This window comes from Brugia malayi (assembly GCF_000002995.4).
Source record: "Brugia malayi strain FR3 genome assembly, contig: Bm_v4_ChrX_scaffold_001, whole genome shotgun sequence".
Classification (NCBI taxonomy): Eukaryota; Metazoa; Nematoda; class Chromadorea; order Rhabditida; family Onchocercidae; genus Brugia; species Brugia malayi.
In genome coordinates, this window is record NW_025062479.1 from 21,515,276 (window position 1) to 21,537,333 (window position 22,058).

Sequence of the window (22,058 nt, forward strand, 5' to 3'; positions counted from 1 at the left end):
TGAATTTTAAGTGACCTTCATAACTGAAATATTTTAATTTGTTTCAGTTGTCGAACGTTTTGAAAGACCGCGGTGTTATGAAATGGTAAAGAATAAAAACATATGAATATGCATACCTACATTCATAATGATCTCGAACATTGCATCTTAGGATAATTTGTTATAAAATCCAAATTTAGCAGTATTAATCAAATTTCAGTTACTAAGGCGGGATTGTTTCATTGCCGCTTTGATAAATTTTTAACTTGTGAAGACTAAAGACGTGATATGATATCGTTTATAACTTGAAATGGTTAGTTATCAGTAGGACGTGTTTTCTCTTTTTTAGCTACTTTTTGACTAGTGAACGAAAATTTGCATTTAAAATCTTTTTCTGACAAACTTAATACTTCACTATCCAAATATTTCCAAATTTTATGCAGTTTTAGATAAGCAAAAACTTGAGGAAAAGGTTTTAAAATTATATTCATATCTAATGATAAAAAAATACTTAGTGATATTATGGTACGGACAAATTTGTTAAATTAAATACAAACATTTTTTCTCTCATCAAGATGCTCCATAAACAATTTTTTGTCTTAAAATTAAAAATGTTGAAGCAGATTACGAAGAACAGTTTATAATGCGAAATTAGATTTAATCTGATTTGAAAGATCTCAACTTTTTTCATTTTTCATAATTAGAGAAAAAATATGAGAAAAACATTTAAAAAACCATAGAATAGGCAGTAAGGAAGGGAAAAAATGCAAAAAAATGGAATAAAGTTGATATTAACCATTGTTCAGAGAAGAAAAAGCTAAAACTGATGACTAAAATTACTTTTTTTATTTTATCCAACTTTTTCTGTTTTTTTTTTTTTTTTTTTTTTTAATTATATTTTTGAAAAAACGTTTTCAATCATTAAAAAATGGAAAAAGAAACAACGTCTATTTTAACTGGAAGAAAATTGGATGTATTATTAGAGAAGTATGGTAGACCATAAATTTTATTTATCTAAAAATTGTATGTTGTATAACAAATGATCAATTTGCTAATAAAAAAGAAGAAATCACATTTCATTTTTTCTTTCTTCTTCTGCTATTTGTAATTTAAGTTGAAAAATTTTCATCAATGATCGCCACATTGCTACTTGAGCAGTTGCTTCCTTTACTGATAATCCATTGCTTTGATCTGAACGTTGCAAAATTTCCACTTCATTGTTGACACGACTAATTTCATTCTACAAAAATATCTATCTCTGTATAATTTGAGATAAATTTTAAACTTTAACTTTTTTTTTTAAAGAGAAGCTGAAATGTTTGACAAATATAAGTTGTCGCATCAATAGTTAACCTCTATTTGATTAATTAATTTTAATCCTTCTTGTTTTAACTTCTCCGAAATAGTTTTCATCACTTTCAGTTCGATTTCGGCATGATAAATCTTCCGCTTTTTCGTATCCATTTCATCTTTCATATTTTTAACATTCTAAAAAAAAAAAAAAAAAAAAAAAAAAGAAAAAAAGAAAAATTCATAAAAGAAAGTTCACTTTACTTTGAAATTTTTTAGTTCAGCTTTGATGCTAAATAAATTCATTAAATTTATAGCTATTTAAGAGTAGAAAATAGATTTTTTTAGAAATTCTAAAGAAATTGCAAAACGCAACATACCTTTTCAATTTCCACAAATGCACTTTCAAAATTTGCTTCAGACTTTTCATAATTTTGTTTTTTCATATTGAAATGTTCTGTAGCATCCTTAATTAATGGAACATCTATTAAATGTATACTTTGAAGGATTTAAAAATTAGCTAAAAAAGAAGAACTGCTAAACACTTTGAAATTTTAATCATTCAGTAAAAAAAAAAAAAAAAAAAAAGGAAATCAAATATATTTTAAGCATTGATAAAAATCTAATGCTAAAAAAAAAAGGATTAATTATTATACTATATCACTTTATATATTTTTGCATATCTTATAGGATAGTAATTTGAAACAAGGAATGATAACACTTATCACAATCAATCATCAAATTCTTTCAATAAACTATTTATTCATTTTATCAATTCTATTTTATCATTTAAAATAAAAGAGAAAAAAGAAGAATAGAGAATGATTACATACAGTAAGTTGTTTATTTAATTCCATGTTTGATTGTTTTAATGTATCAATTGTTATTTTTTTCAAATCAATCTGTTGATTTGATTCATTAATCATTTCTCGTAACTTTTCCGCATCATCTATTTCCGGTTTTGCAATTTCAGACTTTCTATCATCACTTATGCCAGATATTTCAATTATTCGTCCTCCATTTTCTTCCTTAAAAATGATGAAAAATATGATTGCTACCAAAAGAAAGAAAAATAATGAAAAGTGAAAAAAAAAAAACTTATTCAAGTAATAATTAGCAAAATTTCGATTAGCAAAAATTCTAAATTTCCAACAAATAATCAATTAAACTTAAAAAAAAAAAAAAAAAAACACACAATTCTCATTAAATATGAATAAATATATTTAAAAATTAATAACTAACAATTTTTTGCATAAGTGTATGCCACTGATTTGCAAGAATTTCTGCAGTACGCGACAGTATAGCGTGCTCATTCTTTAAGCCATTTATTTCAGCATGCATTCGCTTATAATCTGTTGTTTTAGTGCGTAACTTGCTAACGTAATTTTTAAACTGCAAACATTAAAATTATTAAAAAAAATGTCTTCTAAAAATGATTTTAGTAAATTTCTTTTTATTTATTGCAAACATAAGTGTGACTTAATGATGGATTAGAGTTGTAAAAAAAAAAAAAAAAAAACTTTAAAATAAAATTTCCAATTAAATACAATTTAGAAATATATAAATATCATTATTCAATCTCTCTTCCTATTTATTTTACACTTAGTATGAAAATATTTGAATAAAAAATAAACCTGCGTGGTTGTAATCACAAATTCTGTACCATCTTTTTCTCGTAAATTATTTTTCTTCGTTTCTACCATATTTGTAATGTTTTGCAATTCAAAACTGTAAAAAAAAAAAAAAAAAAGAAGAAACTACTCATAAAATTTTTAAATTTAAAAATCTGTTCGCTTGATTCAATCAAAACAAAATCATTAACAATTTGATGCAAACATTACTAAAATTTCGGAAGAGTTCCACAAAAAATTCATATCTCAAAATAAGCTGTTTGAAAAGAACAAAAGGTAAAATAAAATATAAAGCTAAAATTTTATCTAATCTCTAAACAATTTAATTAAAACAAATACCGTGCTTCTTGTAATTTTTCAACTAGTTTTGCTTTCTTCTTATAAACAACTGAAGCTTGATGTCGATAAATTGATAATTTATCTGTGTTCTCATCTTTACGATCACGCTCATTTACTAGTTCCATAATTTCTTGATTCATTTTCTCAATCTAAAAAAAAATATCAAAGATGGATGAATATAAATATTTCATAGTTTAGCATATATCTAAAATTTGATGATAAAAAATTTATCACTTTTTGTTGTAGTTCAGCAATATCATTTTTATTGATATCAGCAATATCAACCACTTTTCTCAAATCAGCAACAATTACTCGTTTTGCTTCAATTTCTTTTGATATTTTTTCATTAATCATATAACGATTTGTTTCCATTTCTTCCTATAACTTTAGAATATAAAGTTATGAATAAGTATAAAGTTACAATACACACTCAGAATTATGATAATGTATTGTTATCATTCGATTGATAATGCTAATTTGGGAAAGCATTTGCAATATTAATCTTTTAAAAGTATTCCTTTCCAGGTATATCTATTAATGATTTAGATTTTATGATCATTGCTAGCTAAAGCAATATGCATTTAAGAATGAATGCAATTCGTGCTAAATTGTTAATTCTCTTATCATGATGATAAGATTAAAATTCACAAACGGAAGTAATTAACCTTTAAAGCTTTCATTCTTTCTGTTGGGTCAACTTTGTCACCGGCATTTTTCGTTTCCTCAAGTGAAACATTCAAACGCTGTAGCTTTTGCTCATTGAATAAAATCTAAAAAGTAGAAATTTAGTAGCAAATGTCTTGAGAAAGAAAAAAATCTTCATAAATTCAAAATCTTGATGAGCAAATTCTAATAATTTTATTATACCAAGTTTCGTTGCTCCAATTTAAGACGTTCAACATTTTCCAATTGTTCATTTTCAATTCGACACTTTTCAGCTAATCGTAGCAAACGTTCAATATTTGCTACATTACTAAGTTTACGTTCAATTTTATCAATTCGATTGCGCAATTGTTCTTTTTCAATTTTCATAGAGTTTAAATCAGTTCGTATATTCTCCATCATTAATGAATCTTTACGTGCTTCTATAACCTGTGAATGTACATCCTGAAAGATTAACAAATTTCAATTTACATTTTAATTTGAGCAATTTTTTATTCATAAATATTTTTTTGCAAAATTTAGCTTTTGTAATTTTAATTTGATAACAAATAATTAATTTAAGAAAGTAAAACAAAATATAGGTAACAAATAAATAATTTAAGAAAACAAAGAAGTTTTATAGTTGCTACTTTATTTATACACAAATGAATTGCATACTTTGAATTCTTCCATTAAAATTGAAATTTGATTTGATAAATCAATTATTTCTGGATCTTGAAATGCGCCTGTAAATATTAGCTATTCAATTTAATATGAAAAAAAATATATATACAATACCATATAAATGTTAAATAAAAAATTAAATGAATCAAATAAAATATATAATCATTTCAATAATCTTAACTGAAAAAAAATTTTTTTTAAGTTAATCAAATTAAATTATAAAACTATACTTTTGTAAATTTTTGTAGATTTTTTTTTTTTTTTTAATAAGAATTCGATCAGTTTCATTAGGAATGAATTCAGCTATTCAGCTATGAAAATTATTTTTCACATTTCATAAAATGACTTGAAAAAAAAAAAAAAAAAAAAAAGAAAAAAACCTGGGACATCAATTCTTGTGAGATATTTGGCCAAATATGCTCGTTCTTTTAATGCATCCACATTTTTAAAAATCCATTCTAATATTGGATAAATTACCATTTTTTCACCTTCCACAATACTACGTCTCCATTGTTGTCTATTTTGAAAAATAGAAAAGCAAATGAGCAATTATCATTTGTTTACAAAAATATTTCATTTTTTGCATAATTGTCTTTTAAATGATTAATCTTATCACTTAGTAATTTTTGTTTTGAATTGTAGAGAAAATGAAAAGAAAAAAAATTATCCGTTCTTTTTATAAATCTTATATATTGCTAAAATGTATGGATGATTTGTAACATTCTAAATTTGAAATTATATTTAGTAAACTTTTAAAAGTTCAATTCTTTTACTTTTTCTTTTTTCTTTTTTTTTTTTTTTTTTTTTTTTTTTTTAGAGATATTTTTAAAATATTGGTAATAATCTTAGTTTAATTTGAGTATTACACTATTCTTTCCAATAAATGGTGATGCAACTAAATGTGATATAGTGCTACTTCAAATAAAATTCATTTATTGATTTGTTAATTTTGTTGGAATTTTACAAAGCATGAAAGTTTACGCAAGTTATTATCTTACAATTTTTCGATATCAGCTGGTGGACGATATTTGAGGACACGAAGAGAACTGAATAAACGAAGTGCTGTCACATCAGCACCTTCTTCACGGATATCTATCGAATCTAATTCTTCGATCCATAATAGCACATTGCTTAGAATTTGCAGCAATTGCTCATTGGATATTGCATCAAAGTTGATCAAATTCAAATTCATTTTAAATGGTTCATTATTTAAACCATCCACGATTGTTTGCAATTCTATTGCCATCAAACCTGAGGAGAGTTTCGCCAGTTAAACGGTAATTAATGCATATAAAACACTCATAAAAATTTAAGATGTCACAATATGTCAATTAAACTTACTTGAGGAAATGGTGAAACTTTGAATGTTCAAAATAAATTTTCAAAATAAATATGATCATCTAGACTTATGAATATGAGAAAAAGTGCTGAAAAAAAGAACTTGAAAAGCAATCCTAACAATTTATTTGTATATATTATTCCTATTTTGACTAAAACTATTTTTTTTTTTTTTTTTAAATAACACTAATATCAATTTCTGAACGGAATCTTTTTTTAAAAAAAACTCTAAAATTACAAATATATCAGTTGTAATGCATACATAACATTAAAAATATTTTATTATTTATAATGTTTATGTTACTCAGATGACATTTTCAGGTGTCACATGTAATAAAAGTTGAACAATTTTGTGAAGTTTTTCAGGTGCTATTATATATATACATATATATCGAGAAAAAAACGAAATATTTTCACAATATAAATATATCAAAATAATCAAAGTATTTTATATTGCAAAAATTTGTACTTCAAAAATTGTTATTTAAATAATTAACTTTCAATATAAAACTAAAACAATTATTTCAAATCAAAATGATGAATCATTTATTCAGTTTTAATCTTTTAGTTGTGAATAAGCTAAGCTTAGTTTACATAATTGTTTAGAATATTGCAATCTGTTAACAAAGACTATGTGCATTGCTTAATTATGTTATAAATCATTCCCAATTTTACTGTAAAATTATTTCATTATGATAACCAAACTTATATTCAATAGTTCAAAGGTTACAAGGTCAAATGTCAACGAAAGAAATCAATTGATCAAAATTATCTCTTTTTTAGTTTTATGAACATCTCAACTGTATGCAAATTATGGTATTATATATTTTGAAATCATCCCTTTTTCTTCCAGAAATTCATTTAGCTTAATGCATTTGAAATACTAATTGAATTTGGCTTACATTTTTATTCAAAATTCGTTCCGAATAACTATGTCACAATAAGAATCTTTTTAATACACATAAAAAACTTTTAACTGATAAACTCTTTATCATTTCCAGATGAATCGTCCTTCTAATGAAACTGCGTCCTAAATTATCATTTTTAGTTATTCCATTTTTGATTTTAATGAAAAAAGCGTCCAAATAAACAAATCCAAAATTTGTAAAAATTTTTGATTACTTAAATTCGTATTTTCATTGATTAATTAGAAACTGTCAATAATTTGTGGCTATTTATTCGTTTACTGGTAATTCTTTTATGACAATATTTTATAGACATAATTGTTCCTATGAATAACAAATTGATTCAGTTATTCTTCAAGTTCTATTTCTTTGATTTCATCGAGAAATTTTCCAGCTTTTTTTTTTTTACTGATTGCGCGTTACTGATTATATTGGAAGATAATTCAGCTTCTAATGTTTAAATAAACTGTCCTAAACATTTGTTTATTTTTTGTTGACACAAAAATAAATTGATTTGATGTTTTTGCTTATTGATTGATGTTATAAAGCAATTAGCAAATATACGACGGACACAGTGAATCGTAGGAAAAAATCGCTGGGAATTCGCAGAAATTTCGCAGGAATTAAGATATCGTTTAGTAAGGTTTAATAGGATATGGAATGATAAGGCAGTTGTAATTGAGAATTGTGATTCTAATTTGTTAAAATGGGAATGATTTATTACTTATACAAGAAGAAATGAAAGATGTATAAATTTGACAAAAATTGTAATTAAAAAGAAGAAAGATAAAAAGTAGAGGATTATTATTTAGCTTACTTGAGAAAAACTTTAGAAAGTAACTTAAGAAAAATAATGGATTATTATTTAACTTACTTTCTTGTTATGCTATGTTACCATAGTAATATCTATTTATCGCTGTGCATTCACTAATGGTTTAAGCAATCAATAATTTAACCAAAACAGTGATATAATCAAGGCTATTTTTTGATAATCATTGATAATTTGCAATTTAAGCATTACAAGGAAGCAAATTAGTTTGATTATTATAAGAGAATTTTCCGAGAAAAAAAAAAATAAAAGAAATATTTTCTATGAATCCTTATCAAATGATCTAATGCTTATGAAATAAGTAAATTTACTCATAAATCAATGAAACACAAATTGATTTGACAATTAATACAGTGATATTTCTATTCTAATATCATTGATAAGGACTAGACTTTACTTCAATGATCTAATTCCTTTTTTTTTTTTTTTTTTTTTTCAATGATTAAGAATAGATGAATGTCTAACCAAAGTATAAATTAATTAGCTAGAATATATACTTATATAAGAGAGTAAAAGTAAGGTAAATGTTTTAATTGCAAAGAGCAAAGAGAAATTTTCATTGCAAAGAAGAAAATAGTGATGTGATGGGAAATAGCTGAGATTAATCTATTGCATTTCACTTTTTGACGACCTCATTGAATCGGTCATTCAGTGGAAGCGGAACTGTCACAGTTCTTATTTTTTTCAATAGTTTTTTTTTTTTTTTTTAATGCCTTTCATTTGTTTCTTTTTCGTGTGTCTTTTTCAATAGTTGTTTGTTAGTGCTAAACATTAACGAGCATAAATTTATTGGTTATAATAAACAAATAAATATGACTGCGTGTTCCACGTCATGACTGAGTCATATTTGTTCGGATGTGGTCTACTTAAAAACGCAATATGAAAAGCGTATTTTGTGGGCTATTTACCTGTCGAGATAATTTCACCTTCCCCTGATAGATCTCATAGGCAGTTGTTAAATTTATGCATGGAATTTTCATTCCATCCTTTTATGACATTTGAAGAAATTTGTCCTTTGTTCCTTCTTTTTTTCTTGCTATATAAAAGATCGATTATGTTGTTTAGCTAATTGTTAAATATTCTTCAAGATTTAACAATGAAGTAAATGTATTGCTTGCCCGCACTATGAAATTGCATATGACTAATTGAAAGTTTGTTTTCAGAAGTTAGGTAATTGTGGTCGATCATACTGGTGCACCTTTCACTCTAGTTGTCAAAGAAACAAAAATTATTAAAGTAAGTCTTCTGTTGCTCAGAACTGATTCGGTGTGATTAATGAGAATGCTGATAAAATGCTATGATTATTATTATTATATCTATTAAATCAAAGCTTACAATGATTCTTGGTAACAATGTGTGATAGCTGAAATTAGTTTGTTCGTTTTTCCAATGGTCTAACAAAAAAGAAATAAACAACTTGGTTTCTTTTTTCCAACATCTTAATTTTGTGCAAAGTGTTTCTCGACTCATCTTTTAAAGCAGTTGCTAGTAATCGCTAACTTTTGGAGCCGTTTTCCCATGTTTCATTTTATTTTTTCTTTGGAATGGTTATAAATTAAACCATTCCAGTTGTTGAATATTTTTAGAAAGCTGTAAGCAAAGTGAAGTCAACTTGATATTGTTGAATATTCTGAAAATTTAGTTGTTATTAACAGTTAGTATTTAGTTCTAAAATATTTTTTGCAGATGACTTCATTAACTGATAGCGGTTATCGATATACACGACTGAATGACTTTCCTTCGTCTTCCACTGAATTTTTTGCTGATACTTTACAAAAACAACAAGTTTGTTCACTAATCTTTTACAAGTTTTATTGGGAACTTTTCTCAATTTATAACGAAATCTCAATACGTTAAGTGTTAAAAATTGTTACTTTTACTACTTGTAAATTCTTGAAATCCCTATTTGTATATGGTATTTAGAATATTGCTTGTCGCTACTTAGTTTTATCTGAATAATAAGTTATAATATATACTATTTCAGATAATACTGACTGATCAAGACAAAGATTTGGAAAAAGTTGGCGATTCTGTGCAAAGATTGAAAAATATGAGTAGTCAAATTGGAACGGAACTCGAAGAACAATCAATGTAATCTCTTTTCTTTCGATCATGAATGTTATTTCTTATAAAAAGGCAATGAAAGGTTTATGAATTTGAATTCATAAAGTTAGTGTAGCCAATCGATTTGCTTCTAAATTTTCAACATCACTCAATAGTCAATAAAGTGATGAATTAGTGCAAGTTGTTCGGATTTCCTGTAATTCATCTTAGGTTTTCTATTAGTCATGAAGTCATAAAGTATTTTGGTTGCAATTGAAAATGACTGGAACTTTCTAGTTAGGAAGCAGTAGAAAAGAAGATGTTTGGATATGCAGAAATTTATTGAGTTAAAGATATGGTGCAAGGTTGAGTAGATTTGTATTGCGCATAAGGTTGATCAAGAATTCTTTTTACATGTAGAGTTTTTGGTTGGCCCAGCATTTTGTTTCGTGGTTTTTTTTTTTGCCCAAAAATTATAGGTCTAATAATTAATTGTTATCTAGCTTTCAGTTTTTTAGAATGTTAGATGATTTGAGTACGGATATGGAGAGGACGGGAGTGAAGCTCAATGAAATGATGAAAAAAATTGCTAAAGTTACCAACATGAACGATGGTTTGTTTGAATTCTGTTGCTAATTTTTTAAATAATAAAGTACGTGTCTAGTATGCACAATTGCCTTTAATTTTCTCACTTGAAAAATTTATTACGAAAGTAATGAGATATATTGTTTATCAAGACTACAAGAATTGAGACTAAACTTCATTTAAATTTCTGGAATTTCAGATAAGAGGCAATGGATGGCAATTTTTGTTCTGTCCATATTATTGTTCTTCATTGTTCTTTTGTTTGTGCTGTTGTAAATTGTTCGTAATTTACCATTCTGTATTTATGCTTTCTTTGTTTTTGATTTTTTGGTTAACATTATATTAGTAGGGACTATGAGAAGCAGAAAAAAATTGAAGATTTCTAAAGATTGGTTCTGTTAAAATTTTAAGAGAAGTGTCATCTTGTATTAGTTGACCATCATAAACACAAAATGAATTTCCTCGCCCAGTAAATTCGATTGTTTTCATCTTAGGTAATATTTTTTAGTGTATATTTGAATTGTATTCTTTTATTAAAATTCGAAAGTCTTATTTTTCATCAGTTGGTGCTAACATATCGGTAACTGTTTATAATAAAGCTTTTCCTTCGTCATTTCGTTACTTTTCCATGATAAGTTAGAAAGGACCATTAGTAGTTATACCTAGCAGCTCTTCTCAATGACCATCTTCCAACTTTTTAAAATTAATTTGTGAAGAAAGAGATCTAGCATACCAAACATTGCTTCATTATGGGAATATATTTTGTTGCATGATTAGATGGCAGTTATACTTTTTCTCAAACTACTAAAGTTTACTGCTTATCTAGCAAAGCTAGCTCTGTTTCACTTGTTTAGGAGTCTTGTTAATCGAGATTAGATGTGCCTGTCACTTTCTTTACTCTTTTACTTTATCACTTTAATATGGATTGGTGATTTCACTTCTACTGCCGGATATATTGTATATTGCCCATGCATGGGTAGATTTGGCAATCAAATGGAACATTTCCTTGGCATGTTGGCATTTGCGAAAGCTCTTAATAGAACTTTAGTTTTACCTCCATTTGTTGAATATTATCATGAAAGGAAACAAGCAGTAAGTTTCATTACATTTTTTTTCTACTAGTTGAAATTCTCTTATTCATTTGTACTGTATATTTCTTTAGGGTTTCCTGCACTATAGCACTGCACTTGCTATCTTCCATATACTGTTGAAATTGTGAAAATGTAACTGTTGTCTTGAATATAATTTTATGTTTTACTTTAGAAAGTCAATTCAGCAAAGTTCTTATTCAGATTATGGCAGATTTCGACAAATATTTTTTGGTTAAACCGTTACGTAATTTTCATAAAATGATTGTTATGCGTGAATTTATCAAGAAAATTGCACCAGATGTTTGGCCATTAAGTGAAAGGAAAGGTGGGAGTTTGACTTTATTTTGGAGAATTCTAAATTTATAGTCACCTGCATTCTCGGTTATCTTATCAATATTGTTGAAAATGATCTTTCTGTAAGATTTAAAAACTGTATTGCTTTAGCATTTTGTTGGCAACCACGTCAAAGTATCTATGATAGAAAAAAACCATCTGGTTGTCATGCTAAAGAGGGAAATCCATTTGGTCCATTTTGGGATTATTCGAATATAAGCTTTGTCGACGATGTTTATTATGCTTCAGATTTTTCTGAAGCACATTTTATTGACTCCGTGAGCGTTCGAAAAAAGTGGGAAGAAAGGTATGCATTGCATATTAATTATCATGAGCTTAATGTTCCCTTAGTGTTTCAAAAAAAGTTCTAATCTAAATAGAAAAAGGTACTGTTAAAGATAGACCACGGATGGTAGACATTGTTTCAAAAGTTGATACGGAGTTGTCAAGCAGTGTAAAAAGTAACATTAAAGTACATTGGTGTATTAAATGAGATGGAGTACTGCAGTTAAGTTATTAAGTAATGAGGCAACTTTTCCTCAACAAGAATAATACTTACAGGTTATCTGTTAAAAGAAAAAATGAAAAATAAAAACATTGCATCGGTCATAAGTTTTTGTTGGAATTTGCATTTTTGCAGATTTCCGGTTGACCGATATCCAGTTTTATCATTTATTTCGGCTCCGGTAGCATTTCCAGCACGAACGGACCATCATCATTTGCAGAGATATCTTCGTTGGTCAGAACCAATTGTGACAGAGGCTAACAAATTTATAGCAGAATCACTTGAAAAACCATTTATTGGTATTCACTTGCGGAATGATATTGACTGGGTAAGTTTTTCCTTGAATAGATTTCTCTATTTATTTCAAATAATAATGCAATATTTCATCAACAAAACTTTCTCTTACACAGAAAGAAAATTCATTTCTGTAGTGTTTAATTCCATGCAAATTTGTTTTGCTATAATTTCCGTTCGCCTATGTAAGAATTCAAAAGAAGTGGTCGAGCTAATTTGTTTATTCGCAGAAGAATTTATGTCACATGGTACACGAGAATGAAACTGAAAAATTATTTGGTTCAGCAATTTGTACTGGTAGAAATGGTAAATTAACTGCGGAAATGTGTCTACCTTCACTGGAAACAATTATCAAAGATGTAAAATTTTGATTATTTTGCTAACCTACGTCTCAAATTTGGACCTTATTATGATTTCATACCATTACCTTGAGGTATCAGTTGTTTGTACCTTTTGTTTTTGGAATGAGGTAATAAATTTAAGGTTACGAAGGAGGTATTAAAATTGAAAGTACGATCGATATTCGTATCAAGTGATCGAAATCATTACATCGATGAATTAAAACAAGGATTGGCTCCTCTGCGGGTATATATATTTTTCTATATGTCTGATTTTTGTTTATGACTATGATTTTTGATGACAAGCAGTTAAGGATTGCAATATTTCTATGGTAGCAAGTTAAGGAATAGTGTTAGGAGTTTTCCGTGGCAGAATAATTCTTCCCTGAGAATATCATTTCATAATATTGCAATTGTTAGCAAAGAAACCAACAACAGATTCCTTTCAGATTACAATTCAGCGTCGCTATCCCGAAAATCTACATGTAAATTTGGCGATTCTCTCAATGGCAGATCATTTCATTGGTAATTGTGTATCTACTTTGAGCGCATTTATATATCGGCAGAGGAAGTATGCATCAAGCATTCCCAGACCTTCATCTTTTTTTGCTCAGAATTATTTCATAAAAAATAAAGACGAACTGTAATAAAGTATAATCGAAAGTTGAAAACTGAAAGGTGATAGGAATGTCTTCTGGATAAAAAGCAAATTAAATGCTTAATGTGTAAGGAACAGAATACAAAAAGTACCAATTCATATCTGAAAAAAATTATGGCGCAGCACACAGGATTATTATTCCTGTTTAAATTTTGTTCTATCTGTGCTTCCTATTATTTTGCAATAAATGTGAGGAACTATTTTGGGGGAAATAAATCTTTTGTTATGTAATAGAAGAAGGATGTCCTAGTGTCCTCCTAGTCTTTCGGACATACTGGATATTAGCAGGACAGTTAGGGTATGCATGGCGGATGTTTGTTACATTGAAATATTTCTATCAATAATGCCTCAAAATACCTTTTTTGAGAATATTAAGCAATGTTTAGCAATACTTTATGACTAGTTGAACGGAATCTGAAATATATTGGAATGTTTTCGACATAATTTAATATATGATTCATCGGGCAATGACTCTCCCATTGCTTTTCTTCGGGATATAGGAATGGCTTCAAGATTCTGAATAGTTAGGAACCGAGCACTAAAATTTACGCTTAATCAACCCTACCAGAAAAAAAAAAAAACTTGGGGACAACTTCCACCCTCAACCTTCCAATAAAATTTGAATTCCATAAAGCTATGAGAGCCAATAAATACATAAATACAAACGACAAGATAAAAGGATAGACTTGTCACAATCACCACAACAATGCACGTTACGATAATAAATAAACGACATTTGGGAAAGATGAGACACAACACATGATAATAAGTGCAAAATCAAAATTCGATTGGAATTTATTGCAGAAAGATTTGACAAAACCGCAAAATGCAGAAAGATCCGAAAATACCGAAAAATACAAAGTCGGGAGATTTTACGAGCTTATTTTCTTTTTTAATTTTAAAGTTACCAAACTTGAACTTGGATCAAGTTTTAATATACCATACAAAAAAAATCTTGTGCTTCTGCTTGAACTATAATCTAAAGCTATGAACTCATAACCATATTTTAACTAACAAAATTTGAAAATATCTGCACCAAAATCTCCTAACAATATTTCACTTCATAGAACGAAATCTTTCATCATTTTCCATATTCCCATGAATGTTACTTAAACTTTTACTGTATTCTATTCGCTAGATTTATTAAACATATTTGACTATAAATACTTTAAAATTATTTAATGATTTTACATAGCATGAAGGAAGTATAGAAAACGTTTCTAATGTTTTGCTGAACTATCGATAACCTGTACCATAAAGTAAAAATTCACAATTAAAGATGACTACAAATAAACGAGTCACTTTTTTTTAATTATCTCGATACTTGTTCAATCCACGAAGATTTTCCAGGAAAGCTGCTGGATTTATTAACTGATCTGATCCTGTAATAGAAAATGAAAATGACATGCTAACTTGAGGTTTAAAATTTAACTGAAAGTTAACTGAGATCCACTTGAACTTACCGATGATAACTTCCCATGGTTTCTTATCTTTGGTGACTTCGTAAGCAACTCTCATCTCTGAATATGTTACTCCACCCACCACAAAAACAATTAAGCGAGGTCCCGAGCGATACGATGTCTGATGTCCACGTTCTTTATGCCATTGACCATATCGAGCACTAAGTGAATAATTAGCTCAATAAAGAAAGAAGAAAAGTAAAGATAAGACAGCAGAAATAAAAGTCTTCAACCAGTCAATTGCGGAAAAAATAGTGAATGAATAAAATTGTGGTTTTGAATGATTCAAAGGAAAGCTAGTACAAAGGCACTCGAAAACGTAGACAGGAAACCTTGTTGGTGGTCGATATGTTGGTATGATCTGTCGTCCAGCTAAAATAGGAAAATGCTTCACATCAAGTCTATCCTCTATTGCATCTTCCAAAATGTCTTTCAAAACTGGAACCCATCGAGAAGTTTGGTAAACCTGTTCATTGGGACGTTCTTTACGATTCGGTGTCCAAAATCGTTTGCGTCCTTGCTAAAAATTTAAGAATTATAAGGAAATCATGGAAGCGATCTTCCAAACTGAGTGAATCCTCAGTTAGTTAGCTAGATGAAAAATTCATAAACTTCATAACTCACATCTATAATTATATTCAAACCCAAAAACATTGCATTAGCCAATGTATCTTTCTCCACCACGTCAATATTCGCATGTTGCAGAAGTTTGTCCAAACTTTCCTCGGTAATGCCTCAAGCACACAAAATATAAAAACTGAAGAACCTGTCACATAGCTTTTTTGATTATCAACAAGTTACTCATTTACAACCATTTTCCCAAGACCCTTTTTCTTCTCAAAATTTTCCAAAATTTATTCTTTAAAAAATTGCAGCGAATAGCATTTGACAATAAAGTATTTAAAAAAAAAACTAACCGTTTTTTGACAAAATGTAAAGCAAAATAAGTCGAAGGCGATCGAGTGGTTCAACTGCTGGGTCAATCAGTAATGGTACCATTAACTTCATGGGATCTTTTACTCGCTCACCTTCTGCATCAACCTGCATTGCCAAGTCCTATAAATAGTTTTTATAAACTAATAAGGAATAGAAATTTAGATTGAAGCTTCAACTAAGCTTACAAACCTGCTCCACTTTACAAAGTTTATCGATTCCTTGCTGATACTTGCGCATACATTCTTCTGCCAAATGAAAATGGGTATTGAATTTATTCAATTCTTTCTGATATTGTGGCATCTTTTTGATCATCATTGACAGATCTAAATACAAGTTCATAGCATAAAATGAGTTTTAATGGGAATCATATTTTTTGATGGGTGACCAAAAATATTAGTTTATATCTTCCTTAGGACAAAAACATGTATGAAAAAAAAAAAAAAACCTTTAATGCTTTTTGCATCAGCTTTCATGCCAGCGTTACTTTCGGAAAATTTTTTCAACCCTTTCGTAACTTCTTGAGAAACAACAGCGATATGCTTATGACGATTTTCGACCCAAAGGTCATCGTTTTCATCAAGTAATACCTCTTTATCAATGCTATCATTCCCACCTGTTTCGTAACTGAAATATTAAAAAAATTCGCAGCACCAATATGAATTAAAATAATTTTCTAGAAAACTGAAGGAGTATTCTGTGTACAACTACTGCAAACGAACATAGAAAACAATAATTCGATAAACTAACCGATAGACGTCATTCTCAATATCCAAGAGATCATATGTCATAGCTTGTAAGGTTAGCTCATGAAGCAGTGGACTAATAGCATCAAAGCCTCGATCCAGAATCACTAGCTGACTACGAGCCTTATCTGCACCTTCTCCCATTGAAGGATCATCTGCTTTATAAGCATCAAGTTTCTGCTGCACTAAATGTGATAAAACAACATTCCTTTCAAAATCTGCTCGATACCTGAAAATAAAACACTCAGAAAACGTAGGAAGACTGACTTCTTACATGGATCCAGTTACCAGTTTTTCTAACTCTAGTAGTATAATATTTCCTTAAACTCAAAGGAAAAAATGTTCCTTCATGTTTTTAAAAGCTGTGAATGATCCATAATTTATTTTAATTATTGCACCTTAAAAGTGGATATTCGCCAAGTGTTGCACACACCGTAGCAATCTGTTCTGCAATGCGTTCTAAATTGGTCGTTAAACCACCTTGTTCTTGTGCATTGTAGTATAGAAAGAAAGTATCCGGTGAATCCAGCGAATACACCTAAAAAAGTATTTTCAGCAATTAACTTATGAAATTTTAAGCAAAAAAAGGACGAAAAAGGAGATGAAAGATTAGATAAAACCGTAAAACTATTTTATCACAGAACTGCGTAACTTTTACCACTTCAATAAAATATACAAAGAAACGCTAAAGGTAGTTACTGGTTAATATTTTTCTGGAAAACCAAAGTACTGTAGGGATATCATGGGAACAAGTCATACACATAAATGGAAATGCATACTTGTGATTCATAGGGAGTGAAAGCAATATTTACTTCCTTTAGAGTTTTAATATATTTCGCTGAACGGCTTTTTGATAACGTTGAAAACAGCTGATCAGGACATGCTAAAATTTATACCTGCTTTTTCCAAATTCAAATAATAAAACCGAATTTCTTTACTAGTTTCAAAAAAAAACTTTTCTATTAAGTAGCCACCTTAGAAAGCGACGAAGTTCTAAAGATTCTTCAAGTATTAAATATAGCTTCAATTTTTACTTTTGCAGTAGTATTAATTGTGGATGTCAGCGTTTAATTCTGCAATAAATTTGTTTAGCCGCACATAAAAACATCTCATACCTTCAGTAAAGAAAACATGTGCACATCGATATTGATTTCGACCGTAGATAAAATCTGCGATCAATTTCTCAACAGAATCTTTTGTTGGAGCAATCAAATAAATAGCATCAAGACTCTAAAATTCAGTGAAATTAAATAAATGGCATCAAAAAAAAAATTGGGTTAACATAATTTCCTTAAAGTCTCATATACAAGTTCATTTCTACTCGATAGTGTTGTTGCTTATGTGTACTTCAAAACAACATAAAGCCAGTACCGATAGTGAAAGCACTGAATCATTTTTCATAAGAAAGTCAATTAAATAAGAAAAATGATTTAGACCAAATGGTAGAACTTACAGGCAATGGTTCTCGACGCTTGTTGATATCTTCAACAATTGTAATACCTTCATCCATGATGTTGTGCATCTTGCAACATGCACTAAGCATGCGCATAGCTAATCGATCCACCACCAGTACATTCCATCCACCACCCTTATCACTTCGTCGCAAAGGTCGAATCACTTCATTGAGTAGTTCTATAAAATGAATCGGTACTATGTGATAAAAAGTGAAAAATACATCAGTTTGCTGAGTGTAAAAACTGTTGTGTTAGTCTCACTTAAAAACTCGAAATTAACAGACTGCGAAGTCGCTAGAAATCATCCAATATCTGTTCATAATTATCTTCGACTGCATGCAAATAGTGATAAAAAAAAGTAGTAAAGACATAGAAAACTAGAAAATATGCACATTTCCTCCTCAATCCGAGGATAGTGAAACAGATAACAATTAAAGATGATTGTTTACAACATTTTCATTTATTTCTACATTTTCTAAACTGTTGGGAATGGTGGTGCATTAGCATTTATTGATGAAACTACTTGAGTATAAGCAAAGGGAGCTTCAACAAATATCAACTGAAATTCAAAGGCTTTCACAAGGAAATCCACGGCAACAACGGAAATGCGCACGCTTGAAGGTCACCTAACACTGATACTTCCAGGATTTTTGACTGAAAATTCTTTCCTCTCAAGTTTCACTTCAAGTTAAAGAATGATATGAACTAGCCAGTTAGGCATGACAATAATACACGACCGAAATATCCGAGTGTTGACACAATTTCTCGCAAAATTAAATTTCTCGTAACAAAATTCTTGGTAATACTAAAGATCATGCGATCTTAAAGAACTTAAACGATAATTTGAAGTGAAATGTGAAGTAGTCCATAGCAGATATTGAAAAAAAAAATAGAAAGTAGGAAAAAAGATAAATGTAAAGACATCTTTAATTTCAGATGATTACCACTTTCAGGAAGATCACGAAAAACTAATACAAGAGATACAGAAGTTGCAAGAAAATAGGAAAAAAGATGAAAAAAGGTAAAAAACAAAGAAATGGTTGAACGTTACACTTTCAAGCAGATAAAATCAAGGATTCTTAAATCTTCAGAAAGATCCAGATAAATTATCCATAGCAAATATTTATACCGACTAAGAATTGACTAGCATGAAGTCAGGAGCTGAGATCCTTTATACTCATTAAAATTTTAGACTCAATGAACTAAGAAAGAAAATAGAAACAAATGAGGGAAACATGGGAAGTAAAAAAAGAATACGCAAAAAATTAGAAGTAAATTAACAAACTTTAGACTTTTTCATTTGTCTTATATCTGGTTTTTATCTTAACCTTCCTATTTCCAATTTATCATATCCTGCACATTTGATACTAGTAGCTACCTAGCATAACTACCATATATTGTCCCTGTTTTCCTCTCTCCTACTTTAAGATGTATCTAGTAGTCCGTAATACTTTTCAAGGATAAGCGAACTAATTCTTTAAAAAATAGAACAACGATTTTCAGAAAGAATACGAAGAGCTGTGAAAAACGCTAGGCGTTGGTGAAGAGCTTAAGGAGAATGCAGAAAGAGCAAACGATTCCAATGAGAATAGATTATCGTTTAAAGCAGATGAAAACATACACTTGTGTGTTTCTGTCATAACGCATTCAAACGTTTGGAGTTCTAAACATATTGATTACCATAAAGGAAAGTTAAGTATCTAACCTGTAAAACAGAAATTACAAGTCGATTTAACAATTGCTGTAAGGAAGTTTCAATTCCAGAGATGAGCAGCATCCAGAAGCAAAACCAATTCAAAAGAATGAATACGGTATCTATGAGAAATATAAAGACGGTTAAAGAACGAATGCAGCAAAGGTACAAAAGTGAATTTTATTAAAATATTCAAAGAAAGAAGTCCATTTGGCATCCAATGACAATTTTTTTGAATTGTTAATGTTACTTCAAAAAATTTCAGGAAGAAAATTGAATCGGAGGCGGAAGATGCATTTAATAATGGAATAGCCAATTTGTGTGAATTCGAAACAGATATCGGTAATATGATGAAAAGAATGGCCAGTCCAGTTATCCAGAAATTTGAAGAATTAAAATTGATTCGGAAGAAAAGTAGCAAAGACACAAAAATGCTGAAAATAGAAGTTCGTTTCTTTTTATCCTATTTTCCCTTTTTAACTCACAGTTTTCCGGAAAAGCCTTATTAATCTATCCATTGTTATTAATGGTAGATTGATAAGGTTATCTGGAATCATTTTATCGTAAGCCAAAAATTTGCAGTGAAGCTCGAAATAACAGACACTTTTTAACTGGTTGTGGTTTAACTGCAATTGAAGTTTTGAAAATTTTACTGATGCGCACTTGAAAGATTAAAAAATGCAGAAAACAGTCTAGTTGCGTTCGAAGAGGATCTAACGATTTAGAACAAAAGAAAGAATGCCTAGAAAACCATTTCTACTGCTTTACCCTGGTTTCAAGGAAATGGACAGAGTCGTCAAATTAAAAGTTAAAGTATCATTGCATCATTCTACTCTCGAAATGGCTTATCATCAACTAATTTTATAATACAGATAATTTTAGATGGCAAAATTGTAAAGGCGAATAAACCAAATTTACGAGGCGCGTGAAATATGTGTAACAACAATAGCTGAAATGAATTAAACCACCAAAAGGATGCTTTTCGATTTAATGGGTTTTGTAGTGAATATTTTACGAAATGCTCTATACATTGGCGCATGGAGACGTGATTCACTACTTTATTACACAGAGAGTAAATGAAAAAAGAAGTAATTAAGATGACCATAAAGAATGACCATCATTGTTTGCTATTAAACTGTGTGCTAACAAATGTTAAGTAATAAACTGAGTTAAACAGCATTATTTAGTGATCAAGAATAATGCTGCTATGTTTATATCTAAGAATCAAGCGACACAGCATCTAAATTATTGATTTAGAGATCTAGTTTATACTTCAATTATGGCCATAAAAACAGTCATTCTCAGAAGATTACGTTACGTTATTAGCTGAAAGTAATGAATAATCACAAATAAAATAAAAGTACAACATATATCGCAGAGGATTAGAGGACTTACTCTGGCCAACGATTGCCTTCAGCGACATTGCCACTGTTTGTTGTGATCCTGCAGCAATATTTATCGTACTTTGGAATATTAAAAATAGATTAGAATCCACAAAAAGATTTGAAAATGTCATTTCTGTGTTATATAGCAAGTCTAACTAAATGCTGTTAATTTCCATTATTTTAGCCAATACTTCCTTCACATACTTCCAGTGGACTTCAAGACCATTTTACTTTCAGTACAATGTGTTAGGACTATTCTCTATATCACCCATATCGGTATATTGTCCACACGGGAAAAATCAAAGTTTTTGATTTCTTTCTGATGGAATTGATTCTTGGCACATACTCAGTTGAAAATTTCTCTTCTTCAAAGAAGAGAAAAATTACAGCTTCTACTTTCAGTCTTTGAAATTAATTAGCAATATATGGTACGAACATATATGTAAACAAACACACACACAATATGTAATTTTAGACCAACTCATCAGAATAAAATCAAAGGTATGGTGGAGTATGGTAAGCTAATAACATAATAAGATGAAATCAATGTTGACGACACTCCCTTTTGTAGGAGACATTCCAGTCCTGAGCTATAAACGCACATCCAGCCCCATTCTCGACAAGGAAGACTCTCAACATGTTCAGTGAAGTTAGCTTCATTTAATATGGCCCGTAAATGGAGGCGATGAAAAAAATATTTCTCGTAATTATAATTTTATGTTTACTAGGTTTCCCACTGCAGGAAGGCGTGGAAAGTCCCATGCAACGTAAATCTGATTACAGAATATAGCAGTAGTTAAATAAAGGACTTATTATTTACTATTACTGTTATTGTTATTATTTACTTATAGAAAGAAGTTCAGAATTTATGTCTTGTTATTTCACGTCATCGTTCAACTTGTA

The 22,058-nt window shown here is 29.1% G+C and overlaps 6 protein-coding genes across 7 annotated transcripts; 4 read left to right on the forward strand and 2 right to left on the reverse strand.

Annotated features, from left to right (window-relative positions):
* Window positions 1-1,048: 1,048 nt before the first annotated feature.
* Window positions 1,049-5,811, reverse strand: Bma-ift-81 (conserved hypothetical protein,hypothetical protein; the record flags this gene model as incomplete). Its single annotated transcript, XM_043075661.1, has 13 exons — window positions 1,049-1,219; window positions 1,333-1,467; window positions 1,650-1,736; window positions 2,103-2,297; window positions 2,512-2,661; window positions 2,904-2,997; window positions 3,240-3,388; window positions 3,474-3,617; window positions 3,905-4,009; window positions 4,107-4,346; window positions 4,560-4,627; window positions 4,946-5,082; window positions 5,564-5,811. 13 exons carry the CDS (start codon window positions 5,809-5,811, stop codon window positions 1,049-1,051), a joined length of 1,923 nt encoding a protein of 640 aa, XP_042931595.1.
* A 3,512-nt stretch (window positions 5,812-9,323) lies between these two features.
* Window positions 9,324-10,541, forward strand: Bma-syx-6 (Uncharacterized protein; the record flags this gene model as incomplete). Its single annotated transcript, XM_043075662.1, has 4 exons — window positions 9,324-9,422; window positions 9,622-9,728; window positions 10,199-10,293; window positions 10,465-10,541. 4 exons carry the CDS (start codon window positions 9,324-9,326, stop codon window positions 10,539-10,541), a joined length of 378 nt encoding a protein of 125 aa, XP_042931596.1.
* A 600-nt stretch (window positions 10,542-11,141) lies between these two features.
* Bm2217 lies at window positions 11,142-13,473 on the forward strand (the record flags this gene model as incomplete). 2 transcript variants are annotated; one of them, XM_001894646.2, is made up of 7 exons in its annotated part: window positions 11,142-11,357; window positions 11,558-11,681; window positions 11,801-11,996; window positions 12,330-12,522; window positions 12,719-12,847; window positions 12,972-13,073; window positions 13,276-13,473. In XM_001894646.2, the coding sequence occupies 7 exons, from the start codon at window positions 11,142-11,144 to the stop codon at window positions 13,471-13,473; spliced, it is 1,158 nt and encodes a 385-aa protein (XP_001894681.1). The 2 variants fall into 2 exon arrangements, with proteins under 2 accessions (XP_001894681.1, XP_042931597.1); XM_043075663.1 differs by having other exon boundaries at window positions 11,238-11,357.
* Window positions 13,474-14,792: 1,319 nt separating this feature from the next.
* Bma-unc-18.2 (acetylcholine regulator unc-18, putative) lies at window positions 14,793-21,286 on the reverse strand (the record flags this gene model as incomplete). Its single annotated transcript, XM_001894645.2, has 13 exons — window positions 14,793-14,866; window positions 14,948-15,105; window positions 15,277-15,464; window positions 15,569-15,678; window positions 15,862-16,000; window positions 16,070-16,203; window positions 16,326-16,504; window positions 16,628-16,852; window positions 17,022-17,161; window positions 17,403-17,506; window positions 17,739-17,853; window positions 18,077-18,255; window positions 21,166-21,286. 13 exons carry the CDS (start codon window positions 21,284-21,286, stop codon window positions 14,793-14,795), a joined length of 1,866 nt encoding a protein of 621 aa, XP_001894680.2.
* Window positions 18,591-19,611, forward strand: Bm1224 (Uncharacterized protein; the record flags this gene model as incomplete). The annotated part of the gene is made up of 3 exons (XM_043075664.1): window positions 18,591-18,698; window positions 19,031-19,098; window positions 19,581-19,611. The coding sequence occupies 3 exons, from the start codon at window positions 18,591-18,593 to the stop codon at window positions 19,609-19,611; spliced, it is 207 nt and encodes a 68-aa protein (XP_042931598.1).
* Window positions 19,844-20,667, forward strand: Bm9244 (Uncharacterized protein; the record flags this gene model as incomplete). The annotated part of the gene is made up of 3 exons (XM_043075665.1): window positions 19,844-19,935; window positions 20,036-20,216; window positions 20,653-20,667. 3 exons carry the CDS (start codon window positions 19,844-19,846, stop codon window positions 20,665-20,667), a joined length of 288 nt encoding a protein of 95 aa, XP_042931599.1.
* Window positions 21,287-22,058: the final 772 nt, after the last annotated feature.